General features: G+C 40.5%; 1 protein-coding gene across 1 annotated transcript in view; it reads right to left on the bottom strand.

Annotated features, from left to right (window-relative positions):
- The window catches only part of SLC28A2 (solute carrier family 28 member 2), a 99,214-nt gene that overhangs the window by 28,236 nt on the left and 56,883 nt on the right, over positions 1–14,095 (bottom strand). Inside the window, exons 7-12 of the mRNA XM_073800892.1 lie at positions 11,291–11,382; positions 5,414–5,663; positions 2,992–4,895; positions 2,335–2,471; positions 1,963–2,054; positions 1,740–1,828 (exon numbers count right to left, since the gene is read on the bottom strand). Of these exons, the coding sequence (XP_073656993.1) occupies positions 1,740–1,828; positions 1,963–2,043 (170 nt within the window). The 5' untranslated portion in view covers positions 2,044–2,054; positions 2,335–2,471; positions 2,992–4,895; positions 5,414–5,663; positions 11,291–11,382. The remainder of the gene's footprint in view (positions 1–1,739; positions 1,829–1,962; positions 2,055–2,334; positions 2,472–2,991; positions 4,896–5,413; positions 5,664–11,290; positions 11,383–14,095) is intronic.

The raw sequence follows: 14,095 nt of genomic DNA, 5'->3' as shown, positions 1-14,095 counted from the left end.
CAATAAAAAGTCAGATCTTCTTCACACTAAAAGTAGAGATTCAAAGATCCACAAAAACAAGAGGGATCTAGTTAGTGGGTTTTCCAACCGGCCCTTCTACCCAGCCTCAACTTCTTCCTTCCAGAACTCTTATCCCGGGCTTCCCTGGTGGTGCAGTGGTTGAGAGTCCACCTGCCGATGCAGGGGACATGGGTTCGTGCCCCGGTCCGGGAAGATCCCACATGCCGCGGAACGGCTGGGCCCGTGAGCCATGGCCGCTGAGCCTGCGCGTCCGGAGCCTGTGCTCCACAACGGGAGAGGCCACAACAGTAAGAGGCCCACGTACCCCACCACCAAAAAAAAAAAGTTAAGCTTCTTTTCTCTATGAAGTCACTTAGTTAATTCCTAAAAATAAAGAGAAGAAAAGACATATCCAGGACTTCCCTGGTGGCACAGTGGTTAAGAATCTGCCTACCCATGCAGGGGACACGGGTTCGAGCCCTGGTCCGGGAACATCCCACATGCCGTGGAGCAACTAAGCCCGTGTGCCACAACCACTGAGGCCCACGCACCTAGAGCCCATGCTCCACAACAAGAGAAGCCACCAGAATGAGAAGCCTGCGCACCACAATGAAGAGTAGCCCCCACTCGCTGCAACTAGAGAAAGCCCACGTGTAGCAATGAAGACACCACACAGCCAAAAAAGAAAAAGAAAAAACACATATCCATATATTCCCTTTAGAAACTATCCAATATCCTCTTCTAAGCTTCTTAACGTATGACTTCTGCACTTTTTTTTTTTTTTTTTTTTTTTTTTTCAGTACGCGGGCCCCTCACTGCTGCGGCCTCTCCGTTGCGGAGCACAGGCTCCGTACGCACAGGCTTAGCGGCCATGGCTCACGGGCCCAGCAGCTCCGCGGCATGTGGGATCCTACCGGATTGGGGCACGAACCCGCATCCCCTGCATCGGCAGGCGGACCCTCAACCACTGCGCCACCAGGAAAACCCTGCACTTTTTTATAAATACCCAGACTCTTTTCCACACCGTGGAACACAGCTTCCATCTGACCTATTTTACCCCAACAACTTCTATAGACATTACTTCTGCGATTATGACCATGACCAAATTCAGAGATTTTTCTCCTTCCTTGTCTCCTGATACACAGAACATTGTGGATTGATTGTACCTTCATTCTTGACACTTTCTTCCCTTTTGACTTTCAAGACTGTACTTTTTACCTTTCTCTATTATCTCTTTTGGTGGGTCCTTCTCCATCTTTTTAAACTTCTGATTTCTCTTTCTCCTCATCCCCAAATCTGAGTATTCCAAAAGAGCCATTTTAAAAAAATTATATGGGTAAGTTAATATCTAAGCCTCAATTTTCTAATTGAAAAAGGGGACTAAAATTAGTACCCACCTGTTGGCATGAAAATTAAATGATTTAGTTTCATAAAGCATTCTGCACAATAGTAAGTACTCAATAAATGTTAGTTGTTGTTATTCTCATTTCTGTTCTTTTTGTTGCTGGTCCAACCAACACTGATATCGCTGAACTCATTACTTATGGCACAGGTTTATGTAACAATTAATTACATAAAAATGTATACGTGCACTTGGTAACAGCAGGTGGCTGTGAGTCTTATTTCGACAACATAGATCATAAGCTCCTGAGAACAGGGCAAGTTTGACCTCTTCTGAGTCCACCAACCATACTAGCCAACCCTAGGCCTTAACTGAATCAATGCCAGAACACCTGTACCTCTGTTGAGTGGGGCGTTCCAATCCATCCCCAAGGCTGTGTCCTCGCTCTTCAATCTTCCTGGTTCCCTCAGGATTTATTCCTTCTTCCTGTAAGCACAGGTAGAGTTGAGGTCAGTCGTAAGGCCCTTCCAGGGGTGATAGGGATTGCGAGCAATCAAAGACCCTACATGAGGCCATGCATCAGCCCACAGAGATGTGCAGAAACTAAACTGGTGAGTTACCGTGAGCTCCAGCCCTGGGTTCTCTATGCCAATCTCCACTGTGGACAGAGCAATGCCCTCTCTTCCATTTGTTTTCTCCATCTCCTGCTCTCCTGAAAAACAAATTCAGAGCCAAGGCTGAAAGATTAGTTGTTCTATAATATGGGGCCAGATAGAACTTTTAGGGCCAGTTACCCACAGGAAAACAAAACTAAAAATATTTAGAGATTTAGTTGATTTCTTTAAGAATTGAGAAAATTGGAAACATAATTCTAAAATAATAAACAATGAAATATAGACTTCTACTTCCTATTGTGAATAGCAAAGGAAGGGGAAATAAGATAGGAAAAGAGAAATGAAGGGCAAGGGAACTGAAATGAATCAGTGGCTCACCCAGGGCTCCAGGACCCGAACTAGAAAGGACTCTCTTCAGTCCCCTTAAGGAAGGGTTAGAGGACAACTACTCCTGTTAGCCTCCAGGTGGCCCCACTGAGCTGTGCTGAGTAAGAAGAAAACAAGGAGGCAGAGGGCTGGGAAGACCACAGCCCCCAACATATTACTGAGAAACCAAGATTAACAGACTTTCCAGTTCCTGACTATAATGTAGCATGAGAATTGTTTTTGGAGCATCTAAGAGAGTACCTAATGAGAGAAATAAAAGAAATCTACATGTAGAATAATCAGTATGAATGTTAATTATCCCCAGTAAAGAAAGTTTTAAAACAAAATGAGAGAATAAAGAAACAAACACTTGAGCCTCACTATAAGCAACCTTAATAGATAAACATTCAAAGTTATAATATAGGTTCATCTGAGATTTTTTTTACTTTGTAGAAATTTTCCTTCAATTTTATGGAATTGCTTTTTGTTTTTTACTGTGATCTCTTCAACCATTTAAATATAATTTTATTCAACATACATAAACAACTTTTGTTTTTTAAATCAGGGCTTTCCTGTATAGGCACAGAATTACTTGAATTTGGTCTAAATATGATCAATTAAGAAATCTGGCAAATCAGGTTCCTGCCCTCCTCCAAGACCATTACTTACTCCAGTTTGCAGGATTCCTTCTGGTGCCTCAGTGAAGGACAGAAAGAAAAACTCAGCTCCACGAGACCTTGACTCTGAAGGGATGGGCTGGAGATGAGAGAGAAGGATTTCCTGATTGGCCCATTTTGCCCTGGGCCCTCCTTTGCTGTTCCTGCCCTTCTCTGTAGAGGAGGAGTGCAACTCTCAAGTTAAATATTTATATGTTCTAAAGACTATTTTGCAGGGTCAGGTCTAAGAATTCTGCAGGAATTCCTAACAGGCACATCAGCAGGAGCGCTGCCCAGCACAGAACTAGGCACGGGGTAGTATGGAGAAGAAAATAAGAGAAGGATCTCTGTACTCAGAAAACTTAGCATCATTTTGTACAGGAAAGACAGTTGCTAGAAAACAACAGAATGAAGGACTGTACATGATTCAATTCTAAATGACTGCTAGGAAGTCTTTTACTAATCCATTTAACAAATATTTAAGTATTCACCATCACCCAGGCACAGTTCTGGGTGCTGAGGACACAAAGATGAATGGGATATTGCCTCTGCCATGAAAGAATTACAAATCAGTGAGGAAAGACATGTGTCAAGAAAGGCTTTACAGAGTTGGTAACATTGGCCCTGAGTCTGGAAAGTTTTGAAAGGCAAGTAGGGAATCACTGATGGAGAAGGGGAAAGATATACCACCAGAGGGAGAAATTGAAACAAAGGCAGAGAAGTGGAGACTTCCCTGACACACTAAGGAGGCTGTAAAAAATAGCTGAAGATGCAGACCTACTAGAGAATGGACTTGAGCACACGGGGAGGGGGAAGGGTAAGCTGGGACAAAGTGAGAGAGTGGCATGGACATATATACACTACCAAATGTAAAACCGATAGCTAGTGGGAAGCAGCCGCATAGCACAGGGAGATCAGCTCCGTGCTTTGTGACCACCTAGAGGGGTGGCATAGGGAGGGTGGGAGGCAGGGAGATGCAAGAGGGAGGAGATATGGGGATATATGTATATGTATAACTGATTCACTTTGTTATAAGGCAGAAACTAACACACCATTGTAAAGCAATTATACTCCAATAAAGATGTTAAAAAAAATAGCTAAAGAACAGAGGCAAATTTTTGAGAAACTAATGAAGGAGGGACAAAATAAATTAAGAAATTAGTTAAGGAATGGAGGGGGAAAATGTGAATGAGACGGTGGTAGTTTATCAAGAAATAAGTCTGGAGATGCAGTCAAGTGCCAGATGGAGATGGGCTCTGTAAGCCAGGCTAAAAGTTTGGGCTTATTTGGAACCAGCTGCGGAGGCAAGAGGAGAATGGATTGGAAGGATGCACACTGGGGACAGGGAGACCAGTCAGGAGACAAAAGCAACAGTCCAGGTCAGACATGGTGAAGCTCTAACCAAAGCAGTAGATGGAGAGAAGGAAACAAATCTACAGGATGTGGTGACTAATTGGGCATAAGGGAGTAAATGAAAGGGGGAAGTTAATTCTTCAAAATTGTTCAAAATGATCTATTTTCTTCCTGCTCCTACCTGCCAGTAATACTGAGCTGTACGTTGTTCCCTAAACACTTGATGTTCCCTTGTACCTGTTTGTGGATGCTGTTCCTTCTGCCTCCAACACCCTGTTCCTATTTACTTACCTGGAAAATTCCCACACCACCTTCAAGTCTCTGTTGCAAGGCTACTCTCTTCAATGAAGCTTTCCATGATTCCCTCCAGATGAGACTTAAGACCCTTTTCCCCACACCCCTACTGCAACATGCTCCTGCAGAAGACTACAGAGCATTTAGTGCTCTAAATGTTTACTTGTCTCCCAGTAGACCATGATCTCATCAAGCACAGGCTCTTTATCTTGTTCACCACTGTATCCCCAGGCTCAAGGCCTGCCACAATATTAGGCAATCAATAAAGATCTGTAAAATAAGTGAAACAAACAAACACAGATTTCTGGCTTAGATTATTGGGTATGTAGATGATGATAACAATCACCAAAATAGGAAAACATATCTCTATTTCCCTAGCTCCATGCATGCGCGCGCGCGCGCGCGCGCACACACACACACACACACACACACACACACACACACACGTACACACAAACATAAAAGCCCTACCAGAGTAAATGTGTGTTATATTCTGCAACCTAGAGCAACTCATTTTGCCTCTCTGGGCCCCTTCTGTTATTCCTGCCCCACCTAATTGCCCCATGCCATTTGACAAGATGATTAGGAAAATTAAGTAATTTAATACAGAAAAAGAATTTGAAAAACAGTAGGTAAACTTGCAGTTGTAGTCTACTATTGTACATTCTTATAGAAACTCAGGAAAATTAAAGATATTTTCAAGCTGACATCTGATTACAATCTCAGTATGACTGTGAAGTCTCTCTGACTCATCCTAGCACACACTTTATCTCTGTTTTCATTTTTACCTTAGAAAATTGCCAGTTCTGGGGTCAAGCCCAGGTATAGTTATAGGCACAGAGCCTAGCGTTCAGTCCAGGTGAAATGATGCCAGTGATCACATCTGTCTTCTCTTGCCCTTCCTCTTCCCTCTTTCTTTTTCCTCTAGAAGGCGTGAAAAATCCATGTTCATCTTCTAAATGCAGGCTACAGCACTCATCTCACTTGTCCAGCAGATCCAAGTTTCCTTTAAATGCAGGTACGATTGATAACACCCAACTGCGGAGAGGAAGAGAATTAATCTGGCTGATACCTCCCCTTGAGTAACTGCTGGCTCACAGGCTTGGGCTTCATTGTTTAAATGTTTTCTTTTTCTCTTATCATTTACAGTTTGATAAATTCTCAAAGTACAGATCAGGAAGAATGAAATGATTTACCCAGAGTCAACAGCTAGTTAGTGGCTAAGCCAAACCAATATCCTGGGATCCTCACTCTTGGTTCTGTGCTATTTCTGGGCTGTAGGGTGAAACATAAGAGATGCTCTGTCTCTGCAGACTTTTACAGTTTTTCAAAAGATTTTCCTGTACTTTCACTGCTCATCCTCATAATATTCCTGTAAGCGAGTCAACTACTAATCCTATTTTAGGTACAGAGAAAATTATATTCAAAGAAAACGAGCAATTTGTCTAAAGTCATACAGCTGGTTAGGGCAGAGTCAGGACTGGAGGCTAGCTATGGTCATTTCCATGGAAGCTTGGCCTCAGAGCTCTCCTAAAGTCTAGGGGTTGCTCCTGGAAAACCAGGTGGCCTGCCACAAACCCATCTGGGAAATAAGTAGGGTATAAATAATAAATGATTTTATCCTTCCTGCTTTGCCCTCTCCTTGATTACTAGTACAAGCAAGGGGAACTAGAGAGCATATAGAAACTTCCAGTTTTGGTCTTACTGAAGTAACTTACACTTAACTAACTCTCCTGCTGAGAACAACTAAAAAGGCTAGACAAATATATAAACCAACAGGTGAAAGCACTGCAGAGCAATCAATGGAAGCAGGACTTGGAGGTTTTTGATTCTTGAGAGAAGGGAAGCATACCAGTTGAGTTCCACATTCATCCTAGCTCTTTTCCTGAAGGCATTTTATTTTTCAAAATCACAATGCAGAGAAATAATGCTCAAGCAGTCTTTTTGAAGGAAAAAAGAAAAGAATAATGAAGAAAGAGCCTAAAAACCTGCAACCAAATTTCAAAGTCATTGGCCAACTCAAAAATTTTAGATGCTCAAAACAAGACACCAAGAAACTCAGTGAAAAACAGTATTTGGAGTGCTTAAAGACCTGAGCAGACGGACTTCCCTGGTGGCACAGTGGTTAAGAATCTGCCTGCCAATGCAGGGGACACGGGTTTGAGCCCTGGTCAGGAAAGATCCCATATGCCATGGAGCAACTAAGCCATGTGCCACCACTACTGAGCCTGTGCTCTAGAGCCCACAAGCCACAGCTACTGAGCCCACGTGCCACAACTACTGAAGCCCATGAGCTTAGAGCCCATGCTCCCCAACAAAGAGAAGCCAGCTCAATGAGAAGCCCGGGCACCGCAACGAAGAGTAGCCCCCGCTCGCTGCAACTAGAGAAGCCCACGCGCAGCAACGAAGACCAAACACAGCCAAAAATAAATAAATAAAATAAATATACTAAAAAAAAAAAAGACCTGAGCAGAGATTTCAGCAACTATGTGGTACTGGAGAGACAAATGTTTGTTTTCGACCTTGGTAAACACATCAGGCTTTCTATTGAGACCCTAAAGGGGCCATAGCCTAGTAATAAGAAACATGCTTTAAGAATAAACACTGTGCCCTACGGGAAAGACAAAGCCGAAATAACAAACATAAAACAAAGGCTCAACAGAAATAAGTCAGTCTATTTCTACTCTATCTTCCTGACAAAAGAAATGCTAACCTTCTTTAAGCATATATAACATATCATCCAGAGCCTCTACAAATGTTCAATTACAATGTCCAGCATCTAATTTAAAAGAACAACACATTCTTAAAAAAAAAAACACCACCAGATAATAGAAACAAATCCGTAAACGACTCAGATATTAGAAATATCAAACAGGGGCTTTAACATAACTATGATTAATCTTTTCAAGAAAATAAGGGGAAAGGTGGAGAAATAGATGAAAAGATGGAGATTTAGAAAAGACAATTAAAATTTGTAAAAAATAAATGCACATTCTAGGGATTAAAATTAAGAACTAACTGGGCTTCCCTGGTGGCACAGTGGTTAAGAATCCGCCTGCCAATGCAGGGGACAATGGTTCGAGCCCTGGTTTGGAAAGATCCCACATGCCGCGGAGCGACTAAGCCTGTGCGCCACAACTACTGAGCCTGCATGCCACAACTACTGAAGCCCGCGTGCCTAGAGCCCGTGCTCCACAACAAGAGAAGCCACTGCAATGAGAAGCCCGGGCACCGCAACGAAGAGTAGCCCCCACTCGCTGCAACTAGAGAAAGCCCACACGCAGCAACAAAGACCAAACACAGCCAAAAATAAAAAATAAAATAAAATAAAAAGAACTAACTAAAATGGTTTAACGAACTGGATAAAACAGAAGACAAGGTGAGTGAACTCAAGGAGTGGTCAACAGAAAATATCTGAACAGCACAGAGAGAAAAATTTAGGGGAAAAAAGCAGAATAAAACTTCTATGTTCCATTTAGGATGTAGAAAACTGGAAAAGTCTTGCTCTCATCTTCATAACAATTTTAAAAATTCAGATAATCTGAAAATTTACAATTTTCTTTAACCCATCAGTGACCTGAGGTTGCAGGGCAACCAATTATCCCCAAATCTAAGGAAAGACAAGTTGACTGAAAAAAAAATACACAACCTAAAAGTTGAAAATTAGTTGAAATTAGTTGAAAATTTGGTGGGCCTACTGAGGACTTAAGTCCAGGATACAGCCTCTCAGATAACTCTGAGGGACTGTTGCAAAGAGGTAAGGGAGGTGCCAGGATATAGAGGAGTTTTTGCAAAAAAACAAACATAAAGAAAGAGGTAATCAGAACATCAAAAGATTACTGCTAATTAAAGAAAACCAGGCATTGCAAGTTAATGAATTTAGCCTTTTTCTGTGAATAGGAAGAGGCAAGAGTCCGGATTTATTGAAATTATTCCTTTGATATGAACCTTAACAATCTAGGGTCAGCAACCTGTTTTTTTCTACATCCTGAATTCCCTCCAGGTGCGCCATCAGGAGCAGCTGCAGTGGCTGATGGCTTGATGGCCTCAACATCCTTTATTTACTATAATAAAATGGCTGGTGACATTCTTTGTCCACAGCACCCTCTCTTGGACATAAATCTGACCAACATTTGGTAGGCATTTCATGACCAGTTTTGCCCCACTACCCTAGGAAGGCTCACTGCTGGATCAGGTGAGGATTCTGTTGATAGGCCACTCAATGTGCTGGGGTATTTTTTGGATTAGGCCCTGTTGATAACCTGAAATTCTCTGGCTCTCTTTTCTTACTAGCCTCTTATAATCCAGGAAGTATTTTCCCTTGTTGCTTCTTCCCATATCTAGAGTTGCTCTATTATAATTATTCTATGTAGAGATAAATATATGATCAACTGCCTCAAGATGTTTAGCCAGTATATTTCAGAAAAAAGTCATAACATTATAAACCATATTTATCAGTTCATTCAGCCCCAGGTAATTAACTCCTATTGATCTGGATGAAGTCATCGTGTTTTTCATTAGAGTTTTGTAATTTCTTACCTAGTTCAGTGGTATTGTAAGCAGATAGGGGAGGGGGTCCCCGGAGAAAGAGAACCAGGTATGGCTTTCCTAACATAAGAGAAGCCATTGTGGGCCTAAGTCAATTTGTGGTCTAAGCCTGGCCACAGTGCTTGCCCTTAAACATGTCTCAGTAATTAATGATCTTAAGGGAAGTGAGAGAATACAGGAACAAAGGAAAAACAGTCAAGAAACAATAGTTCAGGGATAAAATAGATCCTAGTTCCTTCTCAAGGGATGTACATAACAATCTGATACATATCTTTGAGTTCTGCAGGAACTAAGGACCCCACCCAGATAGAGGATGGAATGATGATGTTGACCTTTTCTGATTTCAATCAACTGAAGCTTGGACTCTGTTGAACTTTGCCCCAATTCTATGCTGAATTCTCCTCTGCTCAAGCCCCTTCATGAATACGCATACACCACCCAAGCCCCTTCGTGAATATGCATGTACCCTTAGCTTAAAACTTCCCCAATTTTGCTGTTTGGGGAGACAGTGCTTTGGAAAAGATCCCTGATGTTCTCTCTACTTGATGCAAGTAATAAATCCTTCCTTCTCCCAGTCTTTGGCTTGGTTGTATCTTTTGGCTCAAGAGGCAAACACAGTTTTTTGAGTAACAGTATGATCTAAAAGTTATCAGAGGGACTTCCCTGGTGGCGCAGTGGTTAAGAATCCGCCTGCCAATGCAGGGAACATGGGTGCGAAGATCTCACATGCCGTGGAGCAACTAAGCTGGTGCGCCACAACTACTGAGCCTGCGTGCCGCAACTACTGAGCCCACGTGCTGCAACAACTGAAGCCCACATGTCTAGAGCCCCATGCTCCGCAACAAGCACCATGAGAAGCCTGCTCACTGCAATGAAGAGTAGCCCCCACTCACTGCAACTAGAGAAAGCCCACGTGCAGCAATGAAGACCCAACACAGCCAAAAAAAAAAAAATCTGCAGAAACTATTTTAGGTGGACACACCCAAAACATAATTATTCCTAGAGTGCACATTGAAAATTCTTACCTCATTTATCTTTATTTTATAACTTATGAAAATATCATCATACCAAAGTTAATTTTTTTTTCTTTTTTTTTTTGCTGATAAACTCTGCAATAGAAATAACATGAACTTACTGACCTTCAGTATACCTAGGTACAATAAAAGTAAGACATGTCTATATTGATTAAATCAACAAGCTTAAGCTAGCTTTAATACCAGATATTAATTTAATATTAATATTTCCTAGATTATGTGAACCTGAAAGTCATTCTGGCCTGCTTCCTTTATATTTAGAAACCTTTAATTTGTAAGCATTTACTTTTAAGTCAGTTAGATAGAACTCTTTTATAAATTCAGTTTTGATAATATTTTCTGGAGGTAGAGACATCTCATATGTATAATGTACATACAGACATATAAACAGACAAAACTAGAGATCTCATAGCTTCACTTTAACACTTAGTTATGAATCAGGTATTACAATATAAACTTACCAGTTTGTAAATAACAGTTGGAATAAGTTAGATTTGTTTACTCAGATGACTAAGGCTTTTACTATTTGTGGAAAAGACTTTTAAGATTTGTATTTGTCCTTGATAAACCATTAAGGAGGCTATGAATCAGATTTGGGCTGAGGGAGCCTTTCCAGTGGTTTGAGTTTAAAAAGGCCTTATTTCCCTTTTTTGTTCTCCCTTGGTTTCAGGTTCTATCTGATTGAGTGAATTAGGCTCAGTCTCAGGTAACTGTGGACTGCATTTACATTTCTGATTTGTAGAGATTTGCAAGACAAAAACAGTTACTTTTCATTCTCCAAAAAACTGGTCTGCCACCTAAATGATATTAAAAGATTGACTTGCCCAGCTATATTTTCTTTAATTTGTATCAGTGAGATGATCTCCAACTAAACTGAAAATTAAGAGTTCTGGGAATTCCCTGTTTAGAATCCCAGTCTATTCAACTGACTGCCAAATGTTTCTGAAGAGTTGTTTTATCAAGCCGGCTTTCTCTAACTTAACTGCAAACACAATAAAGAGCTCCATCTTAGTCATTTTCAGGGTGAGATTTCCTTTAATTCCCAATTAAGTAAGTACTTGTAAGTATAAGTTTTGTACGTACATAAACCTGGTTGGGATGTTAGTTGGAGGCTGACAATCTGTCGCTCCTTTTTCTTTTAGTTTGAAAGCTTTGTTCCCCATTCCAAAGTTGGTCTGTTGAGAAAAAATCACTAGTGAAGATCCTGCGGTGGGCCAACGTACTGTTTGTGAGCTTAACTCCTCTAGGTTTCACTCTAGAGTCCTTTTAGCCTGCCATTTCAGTAAACAAAGGATGTTGAGGCCATCAAGACATCAGCCTCTGCAGCCACCCCAGCGGTGCACCCTGAGGGGATTCAGGATGCGAAAGAACAGGATACTGGCTCTAGACAGTTGACGTGCATATCAAAGGAATAATTTCAGTAAGCCCAGACTCTTGCATCTTCCCATACATAGAAAAGCGCTATATTCAAAGTCTGGCTTTCTTTAATTAATTAATCTTTTGATGTTCTGACTACCTGTTTTTTCTTTTTTTTTCTTTTTCAAAAACTCCTATACATCCTGGCTCTTCCCTTACCTCTTCAGAACAATCCCTCAAAGCTATCTGAGAAGCTGTATTATCCTGGGCTTATATCCTCAGTAAGTCTACCGAATAAAACATAATTTTCAACTTTTGGGTTGTGCTTTTTTTTTTCAGTCGACACATGTCAATAGTTATATAAATAGTTTAAACATACCAAAAAATACAGAGATTGTCAGATTGGATTAAAAAAAAAAAAGCAAGACCCAACTATATGCTGTCTATAGGAACCCATTTTAAATATAAAAACACAGAATAAAAGTAAAAAGATGGGAAAAGACATATCATGTTAACACCAAAAAAAAGGCTGGCGTGTCTATATTAATATTAGAAAGGTAGACTTCAGAACAAAGAATATTGCCAGAGATAAAGAGGAACATTACATTAATGGAAAGGAGTCAGTTCACCAAGACTATATCACAATCCTAAATGTGTATGTGAAACCACACAACTCAGATTGGGACTTGAACACACTGTCTTTTAATTGAGGTCACACAACTGGTCTCAGGACTTAACAAAGCTCAGGTTCTTTATGTCTCATCACAGAAAGAATTCAGTGAAAGACTAAGTGGTAGGTAAGAAGTGGATTTATTTAGAGAGATACACATTCCATAGACAGAATACAGTCCCTCTAAAAAGGCAAGAATGGCTTTGGGAGAAACACACTCCAAAGACAGAGTGTGGATCATCTCAGAAGGCAAGAGGCCCCAAAATATGGGGTGGTTAGTTCTTATGGGCTGGGTAATTTCATAGGCTAATGAGTGGGAGGATTATTCCAACTATTTTGGGGAAGGGGTGGATATTTCCAGGAATTGAGCCACCACCCACTTTTCAGCCTTTTATGGTCAGCCTTGGAACTGTCATGGTGCTGGTGGGTGTGTCATTTAGCATGTTAATATATTACAATGAGTGTATAATGAGGCTCAAGGTCCACTGGAAGTTGAATCTGCCACCATCTTGGACCTAGTTGGTTCTAACCAGTTTATGTCACATCTTCAACAGCTATGTCATTCTTTTAAAGATTGTGCCCTGCCCCTTTCCCTACTGTTTCATATGGACTAAATAATGTAGCTTCAAAGGACACAAGGCAAAAATGGATAAAGCTGAAAGGAGAAATAGACAAGTACAAAACTATGGCTGGAGAGTTTAATACTCTTCTCTAAATAATTGATAGTATAAATAGAAAAAAATATGAGAAAACAGAAGATCTAAACAACATCATCAATTTACTTGACCTGACATATTTAAACATGTCACCCGACAAGTGTAGAATATACATTGACTTTAGGAGTATACAGAATATTCACCAAGGCAGACCATATTCTAGGGGAAAAAAAAAAACTTGGAATATTTAAAATAATTGAAATCATACAAAATATATTCTAAGGCAATTAAGGAGTTAAACTAGGAATGTTTAACAAAAAAATACCTTGAAAGTCCCCAAATATTTGGAAATTAGACAAGATAGTTGTAAATAACCCACGACGCAAAGAAGAAGTCACAAGGGAAATTAGAAACATTTTAATTGATCAAAATTTTAAAATATCAAAATCCAGGACTTCCCTGGGGCAGTGATTAAGACTCCATGCTCCTGATGCAGGGGGCCTTGCTTCGATCCCTAGTCAGGGAACGAGATCCCACATGCATGCCACAACTAAGAGTTCACATGACGAAACCAAGGAACCCTCATGCCACAACTAAGGAGCCCACTTGCCACAACTAAGACCCAGCACAACCAAATAAATAAATTTTAAAATAAATAAATAAATAAAATTAAAATCTATGGGGGGGACTTCCCTGGCAGTCCAGTGATTAAGACTTCGCCTTCCAATGCATGGGGTACAGGTTTGATCCCTTGTCAGGGAGCTAGGATCCCACATGCCTCACAGCCAAAAAACCAAAACATAAAACAGAAGCAATATTGTAACAAATTCAATAAACACTTTAAAAATAGTCCACATCAAAAAAAAATCTTAAATCAAAATCTATGGGATGCAACTGAAGCAGTACTTATATTAGAAAACAAACCCACAGCAAGGTCTAAAATCAATTATCTAAAACGTCACCTTAAGAAACTGGAAATAGAAGAGTAAATCAAACCCGACACAGACTGAAGGAAATAATTAAGAGCAGAAAACAAGGAAAGTGAGACCAGGAGAAAAAAAATATAAAGAAGATCAATGAAATGAAAAGCTTGATTCTTTGAAAAGATCAATTAAATTGATAAGCATCTAGCTAGAATGGTGAAGGAAAAAAAGAGAAGAAACAAGTTACAAATATCAGGAGTAAGAGGGGACATCACTATAGTTC

The sequence above is a fragment of the Tursiops truncatus genome, chromosome 2 (genome assembly GCF_011762595.2).
Source record: "Tursiops truncatus isolate mTurTru1 chromosome 2, mTurTru1.mat.Y, whole genome shotgun sequence".
Taxonomy (NCBI): domain Eukaryota; kingdom Metazoa; phylum Chordata; class Mammalia; order Artiodactyla; family Delphinidae; genus Tursiops; species Tursiops truncatus.
This window is presented reverse-complemented; position numbering and strand designations above follow the sequence as displayed.